The 16,863-nt window shown below is 53.4% G+C and overlaps 1 protein-coding gene across 12 annotated transcripts in view; it reads right to left on the reverse strand.

Annotated features, from left to right (window-relative positions):
- Window positions 1-1,465: 1,465 nt before the first annotated feature.
- LOC106834519 (endothelin-converting enzyme 2) overlaps window positions 1,466-16,863 on the reverse strand; it is a 30,045-nt gene continuing 14,647 nt past the window's right edge. The window contains exons 1-19 of one of the 12 annotated variants that reach the window (XM_070509319.1): window positions 15,318-15,374; window positions 14,431-14,517; window positions 13,947-14,082; window positions 13,523-13,738; window positions 12,940-13,064; window positions 12,695-12,841; window positions 12,475-12,540; window positions 9,113-9,301; window positions 8,025-8,167; window positions 7,527-7,641; window positions 6,069-6,179; window positions 5,065-5,163; window positions 4,886-4,963; window positions 4,272-4,375; window positions 3,971-4,081; window positions 3,778-3,845; window positions 3,406-3,596; window positions 3,193-3,288; window positions 1,466-2,465 (exon numbers count right to left, since the gene is read on the reverse strand). In XM_070509319.1, the coding sequence (XP_070365420.1) occupies window positions 2,289-2,465; window positions 3,193-3,288; window positions 3,406-3,596; window positions 3,778-3,845; window positions 3,971-4,081; window positions 4,272-4,375; window positions 4,886-4,963; window positions 5,065-5,163; window positions 6,069-6,179; window positions 7,527-7,641; window positions 8,025-8,167; window positions 9,113-9,301; window positions 12,475-12,540; window positions 12,695-12,841; window positions 12,940-13,064; window positions 13,523-13,738; window positions 13,947-14,082; window positions 14,431-14,517 (2,259 nt within the window). In that variant the 5' untranslated portion in view covers window positions 15,318-15,374 and the 3' untranslated portion in view covers window positions 1,466-2,288. Of the gene's footprint in view, window positions 2,466-2,770; window positions 3,289-3,405; window positions 3,597-3,777; window positions 3,846-3,970; window positions 4,082-4,271; window positions 4,376-4,885; window positions 4,964-5,064; window positions 5,164-6,068; window positions 6,180-7,526; window positions 7,642-8,024; window positions 8,168-9,112; window positions 9,302-12,474; window positions 12,541-12,694; window positions 12,842-12,939; window positions 13,065-13,522; window positions 13,739-13,946; window positions 14,083-14,292; window positions 14,518-14,726; window positions 14,947-15,317; window positions 15,383-16,863 lie in introns of those variants that run through there. The other 11 variants (XM_070509316.1, XM_014846187.3, XM_014846184.3 and 8 more) reach the window with 11 other exon arrangements.

Here is a 16,863-nt window from a genome sequence, read left to right on the forward strand (position 1 = left end):
CTTATTTTACGGACTGCTAAGGATACTGAAACCTACAGAGGGGCTGAGCCAGGCCTAGTATCACACAGCTAGTGGGTGGCAGAGTGGAGCCAGAGCCAGGTTTCCAGATGTGATGGCCCTCCTCTTTCCAATACGCCTTGCCATCCCTCCTGGAGTTGTGCTCTCAGAAGCTCAAGCCATGCTTTCCCTTGGTCACAGAGTTTCCGAGGCCACTTTGTTCCTTTCTGAGTAGCCAGCTGTTTCCTTCCCTTGGTGAGCAGCCAGCACCTCCAAGTAACTTGAAAGGGGCCCACATATAGCTCTTTATAGGAAGAGTCTGGTGCTGGGATAGGATACAGACTGTGGGACACATGCTGATGCCATGGCCCATGGACCAGGGACCCCAGCAGCAATCACTGCCAAAGCTTCACTCTTACCCTCCAAACTTAACAAACCCTCCCTACTTACACCTTGGGGAACACTGAGTTTTCAAGAGAATTGAGACTGGACTCTTTCCACTGTTTTGCTCTGGTTCTCATTTTACAATAAAGAAACTGAGGCTCATGGAGGTTAGGGGGTAGGCTCAAGCTCATACAGCTATCAGAGCTTCCATTTCAATCCAGGTCTCCTTGGCTGCAAGTGGTTAGAGTTAGATCTGTAAAATGGAAACTGGAGCACTTATGAAGTATGTTGCTCTGAGGATTGGATGAGCTCATGAAAGTGAAAGTGCCAACAGGAAAGGGGTCACCTGAGGGAAGGAATCATCTTATTCATCTTTGCATCACCCGTGCCTGGCACATTGTTAGGAATCAATACACTTTAAAAAAAAATCTATGAATGTATACATTAATAAATGAATGAATAAAGAAATGAGGCACCTAGCAGAGGCGCCTGGAACACAAGAGGTATTCAGAAAATGCCCCTTTTCCCTCCCTCGCTCTGGAGGGTGGCAGCCATATCTACAGTCTCTGCGCCTGGCACATTGGAGGCCTTGATGAGCGTGAGGAGGGATGAGTGACTCTCAGGAGCACTGAGCCTTTGAGGCCATGTGGAAATGCATGTCTTTCCAGCCACAAGCAGAGGCCGGTGCTCTGAGCTCCAGGGAGTGGCGTGCTACCTTGGCCAGGGCTTCCCTCCAGTGCAGGGTAAGGGCCACCCATCTTCCAAGCCGACCCTGGCCCGGTAGTTACCCAAACTCAGTGTCAGGCCTGGCTGCATGCACCTGACTGCATGTGGAGGGCAGTAGCAAATCTTTCCAGCTGTGGAACAGCTGGCTATGGGAATACAGCCACCACAGAGAAGAGGATAGACTGTCCAGCCTGACTCAACCCCGTTCCATTCCTCCATCTTGTCCTCTTAGGGCTTCAAATTTCAGTCCCCTGTGTCTAGTGAGTGGGTAAATGAGTGTCTAGAAGAGGGCTTGGCATTCAGTAGGTGCTGAATAAATACTGGTGGAATGAGTAAATGAATAAATGAAAACAGGACTGAAGGAAGAGACAGGCTGACTGATGCGTGTCTATTTATTGGCACAGGGTCCTACAGGGCCAAGACCACTCCCTCCCCACCCTCTTCCCTGTAAAAATAAACTCTGTCCTTCCCTCTCCCTGCTGTACTTTCCTGTTTGGTCCAGGGAGGATCAGTCACCCCCTAAGACTTGCACCCCAGGACACAGGAACTAGCATCCCCTACACGTACACACTTCCCCTCTGAGCCCAGGGAAACTGGGAGGCAGCAGGAAGGCTTGGGAAGGCCCTCAGACTTCCACTAAGAGCTGAGCACAGGTGGTCTGTCATGAGGGTTGGCAGCAGTGTTGGAAGCAGCAGCATGAGGAACATGGGGTGGGGGCAGCCCCTGAGGGTGGGGCTGAAAGGAGCTGAGTCCACTCCTAAGTGAGCACTGAGTGAGCCTCAGGGAGAAGTGTGGGAGGCACACCACCCAGGCCCTGCCTGATCAGAGTATGGCAGGCACAGCAGGCCCTATGGCCACCAAGCTGAGGGAGCTTGGAACCAGAGGAGGCGGACTCATTCCTGTGGGAGCTGGGGCCCCCTACCCAGGCCTCCTCCAGGCAGGGTGACATGCAAAGATGTCACAGTGAATGGTGGGGGCTCTGCTGGAGGCAGGGGTACCTCCAAAGCAGAGGCACGATGTGGTGGTTGAGGAGGGACTGGGACTCATGTCACCTGTGGTGTGGAGGGGCTGGACCCAGCCCGGCTGGCATTTGCCTTCTCCAAACCCTGGAGCAAACAGCCTTGCTGGGCGAGCTGCCCCAGGCCCTGGCAACAGCCAGCCATTTCTCCCTGGACCCAGGTCTACCACACCTCACACAGCTGCCCTGGGTTCATGGGGGAGCCGACAGGGCAGCCGAAGTGCCGCAGGAAGTCACGGGAGTTGGAGAGAGTGCCCAGCACACGGAAGCGGGCAGGGCTGTGGGGATCGGTCACCAGCCCCTCGTGAGAGCTCTCGGGTGTGCGGACCGAGCACCACACCTGCAGGCCAGGACAGACACGGGGACATACGGTGTCTAATGCAGGCAGGGCCACAGTCTTGGCTGCAGTAGAGCCATCCCAGGGACACAAACCACTACTGCCCCAGCCCCTCAGCTCAGGAAGCCTCAGGGACACAGGAGGGGGATCAGCCAGCATCTCAGCCCCATCCCCTTGCTATCAGCACCAAGGAAGGGGAATGCACCCTCCCTCCCAAATTCCTTGAAGGCCTTTCAAAGCTGCTCTGGAAATTGAGTTGCCCAGGATGGACATGTCTGAGGGGAGGAAGCCCAGCCTCCAGAGGTGGCCTGCTGTAGGGCAAAGGACCTAGAGGAGACCCTGCCTGAGTCACACTCTGCCACTTACTTTATTCCTGGGTAGCCCTGGACGAGCCACTTTGTCCCCAAGCTTTAGTTTCCTCCTCCACAGCCACCTCACAGGAACAGCATGAGGATCAATCCTGTCCCCCACCCCCTGCCCCCTCAAGCAGGGCAGCCCTGCCCTCTGAGATCTGCAAAAGCCTCCTGAAGAGTTCTCCCTCAGGCCTCCTCACACGCTTCCATGGCCCCAGCCGAGAGGCTCCGGGCATGAGGCCTTCCCAGACCACAATCCAAATCCCATCTTTGGCCCCATGGCCCAGTCCCTTTCCTGCATGCCCCAAGACTTCTAATGACACGCCCAGGAGGGACTGGGAGAGTGGCAGACGCTGGGCCTCCCAGGAGGGCAATACCTGGGCAAATCCCACAAAGAAGAGCTGGTGGTTGGTGAGCCCCACAGCTGGCAGCTGCTGCTCCTCCCCGTGCTTTCTCAGCCACGCTTTGTAAGCCTGGGGTTGGACACGGGGCGGCAAGTCCATCAGGGCCTGCCCACCATCTCCACCCAGCACCCTTCTCCCCCAGGGTAGGTGGGCCTCAGCCACTGGAGGGCTGGCTGGGCCACTCACATTGTAGGCAGCCTTAAGCCCCCCGTTGTCAGCGATGTTTTCCCCCAGTGTCTGGCGGCCATTGAGCTTCTCCCCGTTGACCTGGTACTGGCTGTACTGCTCCTCCATGCAGGCTGTGTGATTCCGGAAGGCTGCCAGAGACTCATTCTGCCACCATGGCCGCAGGTTCCCTTCCTTGTCATACTCACGCCCTGAGGAAAACTAAACTTTGCACCCCATGGAGACCAGAGCTCAACCCTTGGAGGCAGGAGCACCCCTCCCAGCCCTAGTTCACAGACTCCAGGGTCCCTGGGGCCTGCTCCCAACATCTCAAGGCCCTGCAGGAACCACTGGGAATTCTAAGCTAGGGGGGACAACTCCATGAGCCTCTACCTTGGTCATCAAAGGCATGTGTCAACTCGTGGCCCATCACCACACCGATGCCACCAAAGTTCAGAGCCCTGGTAAGTGAGGAATGCTGAGTGAGGACATGGAGAGGGGGCTTGCAGATCCTACTTCCAGCCCTGCCCCCAGCTCACCCGCAGGCCCAGGCCCCAGCACCCAGCCCCTCCTGCCTCAGACACACTTGGGGTGGTTACGGGCGTAGAAGGGGGCCTGCAGGATGCCGGCAGGGAAGACAATTTCATTCTTGGTTGGAAGGTAGTAGGCATTCACTGTCTGGGGGGTCATGCTCCACCTGGGGGAAGAGGGAGAGGCTGAGCCTCCTGACCCCCCGATGCCCCTCGCAGCCCAGCAGTCCTGACCTACCTCCTGCAAGGACATTGTGCCTCTGGTTTGGGATGAGTCTTGCGATTCCCTTCCCCCAGCCCTGGAAACCTCCCCCACCTCTCCTGCTGCCCCCATGTGTCTGCGGCCCCCATGCTCACTGGTCCCGGCTGGGAGGCTTGCGGAGCTGGTCAGCCATCACTTTAGCAGAGAAGTTGTACAGATTCAACATGTTCTGGAAGAAGGAATCTTCAGAGACTTCATACTATGAGAATGGCAGGAAGTAGGAAGCAAGTGAGAAAACACATTGGAGAAGATAATAGTCCCAGTTTGGCTACCAATTAGCACCTCTCTGAGCCTCAGTTTCCTCAAGTGTAAAATGGGAGTAAAATATCTAGTGAATAATAATTGCCAACATTTAAAGAGCACCTGTGGACCTATGTAAAATAGCACCCCCATTTTACAGATGAAGAAACTGAGCCCCAGCGAGGGTATATAACTTGTCCAAGGTTACACTGTTAGGTAAGGGTAGGAACAGGATCTGACTCAGGTTTGACTACAAATCCCTGCCTGTTAACACTGCATTCTACTGCTGTCTGGTCTGCAGCCTGGCACAGAGCCAGCACTTGAGCAACGTTGGTTGCCTGCACTTGCCCCTGAAAGGATCCAATGAGCACCTCCTTCTCTTCCAGGGCTCGAGCCCTGATTACTGAGCCCAGAGAATAGTGTCCCCACCCGGGGCTGAAGCTCAGGCCTGGTGAGCAGAGGTACTCACCCCATCATAAACATCATCCAGCTCTTTGGGTTCCAGGATGAAGTCTGGGAAACCAATCATGTCATAGATGGCTTCTGCCTGAAAAGACCAGGTTAAGGGTTTCCCTCCCCAGGCTCCCAAAAAACCTGTATCCTCCATCCCCACCTCCAGATGGCGCCCCAACCCTGGCCACGGCTTACTTTCTCCTTGGCCGCCTGGCGGGTCTTCTCATCCATCCAAACCAGCTGTCCCAGGGCATCCTCAAAGGCCGTCCGGATCTCGCTGATCATCCCCTCTGCCTGGGAGGGACCGGGGCACAAGTCGTCCTCCTACTCCCATTAACGCATCCTTTCTCCCCGTCTACCCTAGTGCCCCATCCCTCTCCTTCCAGGGGAACATGTGGGAGTGCCCAGACTCCTGAACTAGCCTGAGCATCTGAGGAGGATGAGAAGGAAACACGATTTGTGAAGGTACTGCGATTGTGGTTGGCTTTTCTTCTAATTAACCAAAATTTTAATTGGCAATAAGTTAACTGAACTTACTAAATTATAATTTAATATACATGTTGATTTTTATATGTTTGTGAAAGGAAGGCATCAATAGCAGAAAATTTGGAAAATTGAGAAGAGTTGAAGTAAATAGACCACTTATAATCCTATCACTCAGAGATAACTCCTTTTAACATTTTGATTTTCTGCTTCTAGTGTCTTTTCTTGCCCAGATAGACATATATAATACGGAATTATGTTGTACAACATAAATTTATTTTACAACCTACTTTTTGAATTTAATGATCATCAGTTTTAAGGCTGCCTCATAATCCATCCTAACCACAATTTATTTTTCCAGTCCTCTATGATTGGACACTTAAAGTGTTTTCATTTTCCCCTATTATAAACAACACTGCCATAAACATCCTTGTAAGTAGTACTTTAAGTACATTCATTATCATCTCCTAATAAACAAATAAATATTATTTTTCTAATCATATAGGTAACACAAACTCATTGTAGAAAATTTGGAAAATACAGAAAACTTTAAAGGACCAAAAGAATCCCTCTTAATCACACCACCCAAAGTAATCACTGTTAATTTGTTGATGAATTTCTTTCCAGTTTTTTTTTTCCTATATATATGCACCCAATATGAACAGTGAATTTTAACTAAAACAAGAGGTGGTGTCGGAAGAACCTCGTGGACTCACAATTTCCTTGCTTTGCCGGTCAAACGTGGCCTTCACAAAGAGGGAGCCCAAAGCGAAGCCAAGGGCGTCATCCGTGTTGGAGACGCAGGTCTGCCACCTTGGCATGCAGGACTGTAAGGGACAAAGAGTCAGGCCTCACAGAGATAGCTTTGTCCTCCAGTCTGAGGGCCTTTCTCTGTCTCTGGGACCAGCCCCTCTCAGCTCTGGACATAGCAGGCCTGGGTTTTGGGTGCCATCTCTCCCTCAGACTCCAGGGAAAACAAAAGCAAATATCACAAAGTTTGCCAACTCCAGCAGTGAAACCTCAGGAGGAACACGTGTGCTGTCCACTCTGTTCTCAGCACTCTCCTCCTCTTAAGTTTCTAAGAGGCCCATTGGGGGCCAGACATTTCTTTGCTCAGCTCCATTTCTTGGTCTTACATCCAGTCAGTCTCCTGTGCCAGAAACCTGGGAATCACCAGGTTCCTCCACCTCCTACTTTTCTTAACCATCTCGCCTGTCCACCCCATTGCCACTTGTCTGCCCTACAACCCTCTCATCTTGCCTGAAGATTGCAGTGGCCTCCTAACTAGACACTCTGACTCCACATTCTCATCCCCTCCTCTGACATTCCCCACCATCTTCCATTTAGCTCCCAGAAAGATGATCTAATACATAAATCTAACAAGGTTACTCCTCTGCTTAAAACCATCCCATGGTTCCCCATTCCTGAAAGAATCAAGGCCAGACTTCTCAGCATTCAGGTCCCTTCATGGACTGCCCCAGGCCCACCTCACCACCCCCAGCCTCTCGGTGTCCTGTTCTCAAGCTCATACCAGACCACATGCAAACCCACCATGCTCCTTCTGGCCTCTGGGAATTTGCACATCCTATTCCTTCTGCCTGGAATGCCCTTCTCCCTTGCTTTCTTGGTGAACTCAATCTTCAAATGTCACCTCTTCAGAGAAGCCTTTCCTAAAGCCCCCCATCCCTCCAGGTAGAATGTGCTGTTCCCACCTCTGTCCTATAGCACAAAGAAGGTCTTTCACTCAATATGAGCACTTATCACCCCAAAATATAATGTTTGTTTACATGTCCACTTCCCTACTTAACGGGGCATCTTGAAACTAAGAACTGCATTTATTCATCTTCTTCTTCACCATTACCACCAAAGCTGAGTACCTATACACAGCATGCACTGGATAGATGCTTTCTTACATTAACTCAGTTAGTCCTCATGACAACTCTGAAAGATATTCCTGTTTTACAGACCAGGAAAGGAGAGTCAGAGAGGCTGGCAGACATGCCCAAGGTCCCATAAACTAAAAAAATGGAGGTGTTGGGATTGGAACCCAAGTCAGCTTGACTCCTAATCCTGGGCTCTATACTAAACTCAGAGGCAAATGGTCCTGACACACAGTAGGTATGAAGCATTAGCTAGACTGGATCGGAAGATGGGGGCGGAATCAGAAAGCCTACCTTCTTGGTGCCATAGAGGGTCTCCAGCAGCTTCTCTTGCGCAGACTCAAAGCGGCGGTCCAGGCTTGAGGTTGTCTTCTGCACCAGGTTCCAGATCAGGTAGTTATTCAGGACGCTGGCATCCAGACCAGAATGTAAGGCAACAGCAGGTGGGGTACCACTTCCACGCCAAACCAGCTCTACCAATGTGCAGGCAGCAGGAGTCCCGAGAGGCATATGTGAGAGCTATCCCAGAACCCCTCTCTCTCCCCCTGGGACCACACACCTGCCTGTGGAAGTCAGGTTGGGGCAAAGTGTGGGACTAGAGATCACAAGTGGGCCCCTTAAGCCCCAGCCTAGGGGAATAGGCCACAGACATTCGGTTTGGTATTTGGAAGGTCCAGGGTCTTGTCAAATGCTGCTCTGTGTCTGGCTGTGCCAGTGCCCCATGCCTGGTCCCTACTTGGGACCCACACAGAGCCCTGAGCCCCACCATCCACATCTTGGGCTCCCCCTGACCTTGGCTCCGTGCGGTTGATGAGCTCTGACACCTGCTGCAAATAATCCATCCCATACACCACCACGGGCTCAGAATCACTCAGCTCCAGCGGTGACAGTAAGAAAGACAGGAACTCCAGCCAGTCCATCGAGGGAGCCAGGGCCTGCAAGCAGAAAAATCTCAAATCTCCCTGCATGCCTGCCTGCCTGCCTTCCAGCAAACTCCTTCCCCAATGATGTGCTGGAGCCTAGGAGCCCTTCCCATTGTCATGGCAACAGCTACCTGCTGCTTGGTAGCCCCTTCCTGCAATAAACCCTTTTCCAGGCCTGACTACTCCACAATCTGGGAGCCCAATCACTTCTTCTTTTTTTTTTTTAAAAGATTTTATTTTTTTTCCTTTTTCTCCCCAAAGTCCCCAGTACATAGTTGTATATTCTTCGTTGTGGGTCCTTCTAGTTGTGGCATGTGTGATGCTGCCTCAGCATGGTTTGATGAGCAGTGCCATGTCCACGCCCAGGATTCGAACCAACGAAACCCTGGGCCACCTGCAGCGGAGCGTGTGAACTTAACCACTCGGCCACCGGGCCAGCCCCCCAATCACTTCTTATACAAGGAAAACCATCATGTGTAATATTCAGCTGGGGCACAGATATTCAAATATTTTCAAAACAGTAGTTAAGATACCACTCCCCTGATACCACCCAGGGCCCCTACATACCTGACATCTCCCCTAGAACTCCCCTTACCCAACTTCTCCATAATCCAACAACTAAAGGGTCAATGCCTGGCACAGTAAGGGCCCTCCAGGAGATGCTTCCATATCTCTTCTGATTGTTTTGTGGACATCTTGTACAAGTTGTTATAGATTTTTAACATAATCCCTCTATGTATCCTCATGCAACATGAAAGGAACCAGGGATTGCCCAGTGAGAGGTGGCCTAAAATGGACACTTTCTTTCCAGGATAGCAATAGCGCAGCTGAAAAGCTCAGAAAAGCATGGAAATGAGGAGAGGATTGGCTGCCTCAGGAAGATAGCATGAAGGGAAGCCAGGCGGTCTGTGCCAGGGCTGGCCCCTCCCAGCTGTCTCTATTCCCCGCCTGCCCCACCTGCAGCTCTGCAATGCTCATCTTGTGATAGATCTTCTCCTCATCCCGCCGCTGGTCCTGGGGCACTGTGATGTTGGCCAGTTGTATCTCCAGCTCCAGCACCTGCTGCATCTGCTCCCGTGTGGAGGCTGGCCTTCCACCCAGCAGCATGCCCAGCTCCTCCATGTAGTCCAGGTAGGCGGTAAGCACCTGTCAAGGCCCCAAATCATTCTCAGAGCACAGCAACAAGTCCTGTCCAAGGCTGAGGGGCTGTTCTGGACACCAACTCTGGTCACCATCTCGTCTGCAGACCTTCCTCATAGAAGCTTTCCTGGATGGCCCTGCTTCATTTCTGTCATCCTGCTTATCACCAGCTGCTAGGATCTTGTTTATTTATTTCTGCACTTGCTTACCATCTGTTTCCCCAAGGAGAAGGTAAGTTTTAGGAGAGCACTGTTCCAAGTTACAGCGGCTTATTCACCACTGTATGGGAGCTTGGGACGTTATATGACTTGACTCCTACCACAAACTAGCAGATGGCAGAGTTTGAATGTGGCCCAAGCCTGATGACTCCAGGGCCAAAGCGTCAGCATTAACTGGACCTAGGGTACTCACATTGCCTCAGCCCCTGCTGGCAGGCAAGCTGCCTGAGGGCAGGTCTCTTTGCTCTGTTCTCCACTGTTGTCTCGGGCTCTAGCACAGCACCTGGCACATAGTAGGTGCTCGGTAAATATTTGGTGAATGAAGAGATGAGAACCTGCAAACAGACCCTCAGTGCTGCTCAGCACTGACTCCCTGTGGCCTCCTCCCGGGAACCACTCCTCACTCTTGCCCTGAAGCCCCACCCTGGGCTCCCTTAATTGCCAAAGGCCATCTCCTCTTCCACTCTACCAAGTTTAGATCCTTTAATATCCATTCTCTGTACTGCAGTTTCTCCTTTTTCCCACCCCTCCTCTTCCCGGCTGCTGGTGTCTGAGGAAGAAGTCTGAGTCCCGGTCCCAGTCATCCCAGCTCCTAAGGCGAATGGTTGGCTCAACCAGTGATCTTGCCCCCTCAACCCCTCACTCACTTACCCCTTTCTCTCCCTACCTCCTTACCTTCAGCTTAAGGCTTACTTTGAGACCTTCCTGAACTCTGCTTTACTCTTAAGTTTTTATCCTATCAGAACCTTTTGCTCTGCAGCTTCCCCTAAATGCTGGCACAGGAGACTTCCTGCCCAAGACAACCAGCCACACAGTGAGGGCCAAATCAAGGCTTTCTCTTGCCCTTTCCAAGTGTAGGACCATGTAGTTCTCTCCTGCATTCTCAAAATTCTCTCCTCCTCTGACTCAGGTGATGTCAAAACCACACATCTGTTCACACTCCTCCCCACTTTTGAGTTTCTATTTCTTTGGGGAACCTTGACCCACAATGTCCATGCATAATATGAGTCTGCACACCTGTCCAGAAGGACTTGGCCCACTCTCCCCTCCTGCTTCCCTCTCTGGTCCATCAATGGGTCATACTCTGTCCCACCTCAGAGCCTTTGCATAAGCTCTTCCCTTTGCCTGAACCCTCTCCCTTCACTGCAGCCTACCCTCACCCTAGGACTCACCATTCCCTGCTATGCTCACTCTCAGAACGCCATGCTTTTCCTCTATGACAGTCCCAGCAACTGTGCACAGGATCACTTTCCATCGAGCCATTTCACATCTTCTCCCCCACTTAGAGGGCAGTGGCAACGTGTTGTTCACCACATGCCTAGAGGCAGGTCTGCCTGAGGAATGCTCAGGAAGTGTTTGAGAGCGAATGAAAGGACAAGTGACTCTCCTGGTTGTCCCTCTCCATAGCAGTCTCCTTTGCTGGCTCTCTTTCTCCCACTGCCCTTAAAATACAAAACATCTCTGTCTTTCCCTTCTCTATTCTTCCCCTCATTCTCATCTCTCCTAAGCCTTCATCTAGGTTTCTAAGGAGATGCCCCTCAAGCACTCAGCTCCCTCCAGGCTCGTCTTCTCTCCAGGACTCTACCCAGCTCTCACAGCTGCCTGCCGACCTCCCCATACAGATGGTGCCCAGGTCCCTCAAACTTACATGTCTAAAATGAGTGGCTCCCACTCTGAGGGTCTGCCACATGCAGGAGCATAAACTTGCATCCCCCTCCACCCCAAGCACCATATGAGGCACATGCTAAACTCCCCATTTTACAGATGAAGAAACAGCCTCAGGAAGCTTAATCAACTTGCACCAAGCTGCAGAGCTGAGACCGAAATCAAGGTCTGAGTCCTAAGTCTGCCCTTTTCCTGTGACTTCACACTGTCTCCTCTTCCCCCATGTATCCCAAGCTGGTTCTTCCTCCAGACATGCCTGATCCTCTAAGGACCCCTCCACTCTACCATCATTCAGGCTTTCAGTCTCCACTCTATTTACCTCTTCCTCCTCCTCCTCCTCTTCCTCTCTTCTAACATCCAGTCACCAATAATTCATGATTCGGACTAGATTATGTCTCTTGCATCCTCCCCTTCCTAACACTCCCTCTGCCCCTTCCCCCATTTGGGTCCTTACAGACCCAGAGCCTGGAGTACTGCAGAGACTCTTGGCTGACCTCCGGGCTCCCTCTCTTGCATCTACTTTTCACACCCAGCCAAACTGGCTCCCCAAAGTACTGCTCACTGGGTCACTCCCTCCCCTCTCTGGGGCAGACAATGGCTCTCTGAGGTGTATACAACAAACTGCTCAGGGTGGCATTCCAGGTCCCCTCCATAACTAGTCTCTACCCGCCTTTGCAGCCTCTCATCTGCTTTGAGCTCTACCTTTTGCCAAACTAGACCCCTTCCCTTGGTCCAAACATGCCTTAGCCTTTCCTTCTTCAACATTTTTGATTAAACTCTTCTCTGCCCTCACCCACTCCTGGAGATTCTACAGGGCCTGGCTCAAATGCAGTCTCATTAGGAAACCTTCTCCGGCTACCTGAGTCTCTCCTGAGACCTAGGGACCATCTTTGAGCCTTCTTCCCAGCTATCTAGGACCATGAACCCATCTACCCTGAAAGCTTCCTGTGACAATGGCTCTGAAACATACATCTCAGAATTCCCCTACCACACCTGGCACACGGCAGGTGCCTATAAAATGTTTCCCTGGAAGAATAAGATGAAGGAAAGAAGGGAAGAAGGGAAGAAGGAAGGGGGGGAAGGAAAGGGAAAGGAAGGAAGAAAAGAAGGGAGGGAGGGAGTGAAAAGAGGGAAGGAAGGAAGGGAAAAAGAAAGAAAGAAGAAATGGTAGTTGGCTCACTAGGCGACAGCATGGGCGCACCTTCCCCACTCTGACCCTGAGCAAAGGCAAAAGTTAATAGGGATCAGCCCAGCTCAACAGGTGGGTGGGGTGGGTGTTCTGACGATGCTCCTTACTTTCTCATTGGCAGTCCTGTTTAGGTAGTAATCTCGAGAGGGTAGAAAGAGCCCAGACTGGTCCACCTGCAATGGCAAAGTAAGGGAGTGAGGCCTCCACCATCCAGAAACCTGGACTCTTGTGCAGGAGGGGGCACCCAGCCTGCCTGTCACAGGGGAAGGGAGTCTGGGCTCATCAAACAGTCCCTAAGTCCCTCCCCACCCTTCCCCAGCCCTGTACCTGGATAACATTGCTGTTGGAACTCTTAGAGTCGGCGCTCACGTAGACAGTGAAAAAGGGGGTAGCCCTGTAGGTCCCTGCTACTGCCTTCAGCACCTCCATGAAGTTGTCCTGGTCCCAGGGCCCCGTAACGTTCCAACCACCGATCTGAGTAGAGACCATAGCAGAACCTATGGCACAGGGGTCCCCAAAGCTTTCTGGGGCCTGTCCTGCTGCCCCTGCCCGAAGCCCACCAGGGGCCCTACCTTGTCAATGAGGTCTCGCAGCGGCTGGGCTCCCAGCTCCTCAATGCGCTCCACCTGCAGGCAGGATAGGTAGAAGCGCTGCGTCTTCCGCTCAGCCTCACTGCTGGAGTTGAAGGTGGTGTTTTCTGCAGGGTAGAACACAGGTCCACATGGCAACTGTGCTAACTGCTGAGAGGGGTCCCGGGCCCTTGCTTGGTCCCTCTCCTTGCCTTCTCAGGGGGCAGTCCTGATTCAGACTCAGGAAGACTGCCTGAAATAGCAAAGCGTGGCTTCCTCTCCCCTGCCCATGGAGACCCTGAAAGATCTCTAAGCACTACAGACCCCCTGGTGCCCAGTGCACCTCAACAGTGCTCCCACCAGAGTGCAGAGAGGAGTCCCTTCATTATACTCAGAGGTCTGCCCCCCTCAAACCAATCTCCGCCTCTCAGGAGCCCCCTGCTCTCTGCATCCCCTACCCCAGGAGTGTTTGCAGTCATCCACTTATTCATTCATTCCTGAACATTATCAAGTACCTACTAAGTGCCAAGCCTGGTGCTGGGCAGGAGGCACATACTCGGCACACCTCCCTAACAGGCCCGCTCACCAAGCAGGTGCTTCAGTATGGCCTGGTTCTGGTCCCACAGGCTGTTGAAGGTGTTCCAGCGAGAACGCCCGTCGGGCAGGGGGTTCCTCCGAATCCAGCCTCCACAGGAAAACTGGTAAAAGTCCTCACAGGGGCTCATCCCACGGTCCAGGGACTCCAGAATTTTTCCAGCCACTTGAATACAGGCCTCTGTGAGGCAGGTGCTGTGGGATGGGTCTGCGGCAGGGGACACGGCCAGGGGGTAGGGGCCTGTCAGTCAGTCTGGGAGAGGCAAATACTTTGGGGGGCCCATGACAGCAAGAAGGTTGGGAGGAGAGAGAAAAGTTGGGGAAGGCTAGCCCCAAGCAGAGAAAATCTTAGTGGCCCTTCAGCCTCCAGAGCCCCCACAGCTAGGAGGGCTGGTGGCAGGTGTGGGCCCACCTACCTCTGTGGTACTGGACCCCCAGGGCCACAAAGCAGCCCAGAAGCAGTGCAGCCAGCAGTAGAGAGACACCTGCCAAGACCAGCTCCAGCTGGGTGCGCGAGCTCAAGAAGTATCTTGTCCTCTTCCGGAATCCCACCTGGGGGACACAGAGTGACAGCGAGCTAGCAAGCTGCAGGTGGGGATCCAAGATCACAGAAGTCCTCCCAGAGGGGGAAGGCACGGGCAGTGTCCAAGCCATGGAGCAAAGATGCTCATGGGCTTAACTTTGGGCACAGGGGCAATAACGCAGGCTGAGTTGAGCCCCCAAGCCTGTTTTGTGCAACGTCATGGCTTAAAATCGCCTCACCATAGTCCTAGCGCAGAGGCCAGAGATGGAGCGGAGGTAGGGGCAGGTGGGCTTCCAGGCCAGCCCAGAGCTCCTGGATGTGCCAGGCGTCATGGCAGGGCTCGGGCCTGGCGGGAAAGGGAGCACCCCCTTGCCCACCTCCACGGCGTCCGGGGAGGCCCCGCCCTCTACGGGGGTCTCGGGAGCGTCTTCATCCCGCAGCGTGGCCCGTTTGTACTCCACCATCTGCCAGACAGTCGGGGACGCCAACCGAGGTCAGGCAGAGCCGGCTGCTGGCCCACGGCCCTGCCCCGATGCCCCTCGCCCGGCCGGCGCCCTCCTGCCTGCAGTGAGAGCCCCTTTCCTCCTGCCGGCCTCCGCGGCCTGGGGTCCCCCCGACCAGCGCCCCCTCAAGTCCGCAGCCCGTCTCCGTGAGCCCGAGCCCCCGGCCTCACCCCCGCTCCACCAGGTCCTCGGCCCCGGAGCCCGGGCCCGCACTCACGTTGCCGCCGCCGCCCAGCTCCTGCAACGCGACGCTCATGGTGGAGTCGGGGCGGCCGGCACCTCAGGGCTCCCGGCGGCTGGCCCTCGCCCAGGCCGCGGCCTCGGCCCCCGGCCCGGCCCCACCGCCGCCCGCCATCACAGCCGCCGCCGCAGCCCCTCGCTTGGCGGCCGCCGCCACCCCAGCCGGCCCGAGCCCCCTCCCCCCGCGGCGCCGCCCAGGGGTGGGGGAGACGCGGGGAGGGGAGGAGCGCGCCCGCCGCTCCCCGACATCCGCCCAGCGCCCTGCGCCCGGACCGCGCTCGGGGCCCGCGGCCCGCCCTGCCCTGCTTAGCGGCTTGCGCCCAAGCGGCCGCCCCAGCCGGAGCGAGCCGCCCTCCAGAACCACCAGGACCCCTCTCCTCTTCATGCTCAGCCCCCTATGCCTCCAACACTCTCTTGCAAGCCACCCATAATCTACATTCCCATGACCCAGGCCCAAACGCTGCTAATAGTTCTTGGCCCAGTTCCCCAAACTGCAGGCCCTCTCTATCCCCTTAAAACACCTTTGAGAAATTCTGCTCTCATGAGAAGCGTCTTCCCCCAGCAGTCCGCTCAGCCCCTCCTCAGCCCGTACGTGGGCCGAGCAGCACACAGGAATTGACCCACATGAGCACATAGACCCACAGTCCACCCAGACAAGCACCCAGCCCAACGCACAGTCCACACCCACAGGAGACACAGAATGTACACACTGCATACTCACACACAATGTGTACACGCACAAGGCACCCAGAGCCAACACACAAACTCCACTGTGGTTCCGTACACGCACACACACACACACACACACAAAGTGCACGGGTAGCAGGCACACACAGCCCACACTCTGACTCTACTCTTACGCGCTGCTCCAAGACTGCACTCTTACTCTCCAAGATAATTGTTGTCATCAGATCATCTCAAAAAGGGAGGGTTACAGATGGTGACAAACTGGCAGGGAAAAAAACAGCCATCCGCAGATATTTAAAGAAAAGACGTGCTAACACTTCTAACTTGAGGAAAGCAAACCATTTTACTTGGGAGGTTTACAAGAAAGAAAGAAAAAAAAACCACCAAGCAGTGTTTAACTGAAAGGCAATAGTGTGGCATCTATGCATCTGCCATCTGCCTTCCATATTGTCATTCCTTAATCAGGCCTGGCGGTGTTGCAGTCTGCTGCACTGAAAAATGCCGAGTGTTTTTTGCCATAGTTTTTAAAGAAGTTCCTTATCCTCCTCTCTCCTCCCTGACAGAGTACATGAAATGGACCTGAGAAGGCTTGGAATGGTGGCAAATCCATAATCCATTTCTTGACTCTCACCTTGCTTCTCAGACATCTTGCTGCAAGTGGTTCTCACATAGAAGGCTCTTGTGGCTGAAAAAGGATGGATGATGAATGGACCGTGCTGAGAAATGTTGGATTGCTTTCTTTGGCATTTTCCACCCCCAAATTGCATGTTCTCAAACAAGAGATAGCACAGTGTCATCGTTAGGATGAAAGATTCTAGATTTAGACTCAATTTCCTCACTTGTAAAATTGAAATAAGAATAGTACCTATTTCAAAGGATGGTTGTGAGAATTAAATGAAATAATACTTATAAAGTGCTTAGGATGGTGTCTGGCACCTACTGGGTGCTCAATGTGTTAACTGCTATTATTATTGTTGTTGTTATTAAAATCCTAGAGTTAGAAATGAGAATTGTAAGGCTGGAGGCAGCCTGTTCTGTTTCCCAAATAGTAGAGTATGCAGATGAGTTCTGGGTTAGTCAGGGGTTCCCCGAGCAAGGAGCGTTCACATCTGGCCATACTGGGGTCTGGAGCAGCAAGGCCTTGACATATCCACTTGGAACAAGTCTCTGGAGTTGTTCCTGTTCACTCTGATGACAATGTGGCATCACAGCACTCACCTCCTGCCCCTCCCCTCCTAAGCCTGGATGAAGGGAAGCATGGCAGCAGGGTCAGTCCTGCCCCATGGGAAATCCCACCATGATACAGCCGTGTGAATGCAATCAAAGCTACTGAAGAAGGCAAGAGGCTCATTAGAGATAGTCCCAGGGCTGCTGCACTGC

The sequence above is a fragment of the Equus asinus genome, chromosome 5 (genome assembly GCF_041296235.1).
Source record: "Equus asinus isolate D_3611 breed Donkey chromosome 5, EquAss-T2T_v2, whole genome shotgun sequence".
Classification (NCBI taxonomy): Eukaryota; Metazoa; Chordata; class Mammalia; order Perissodactyla; family Equidae; genus Equus; species Equus asinus.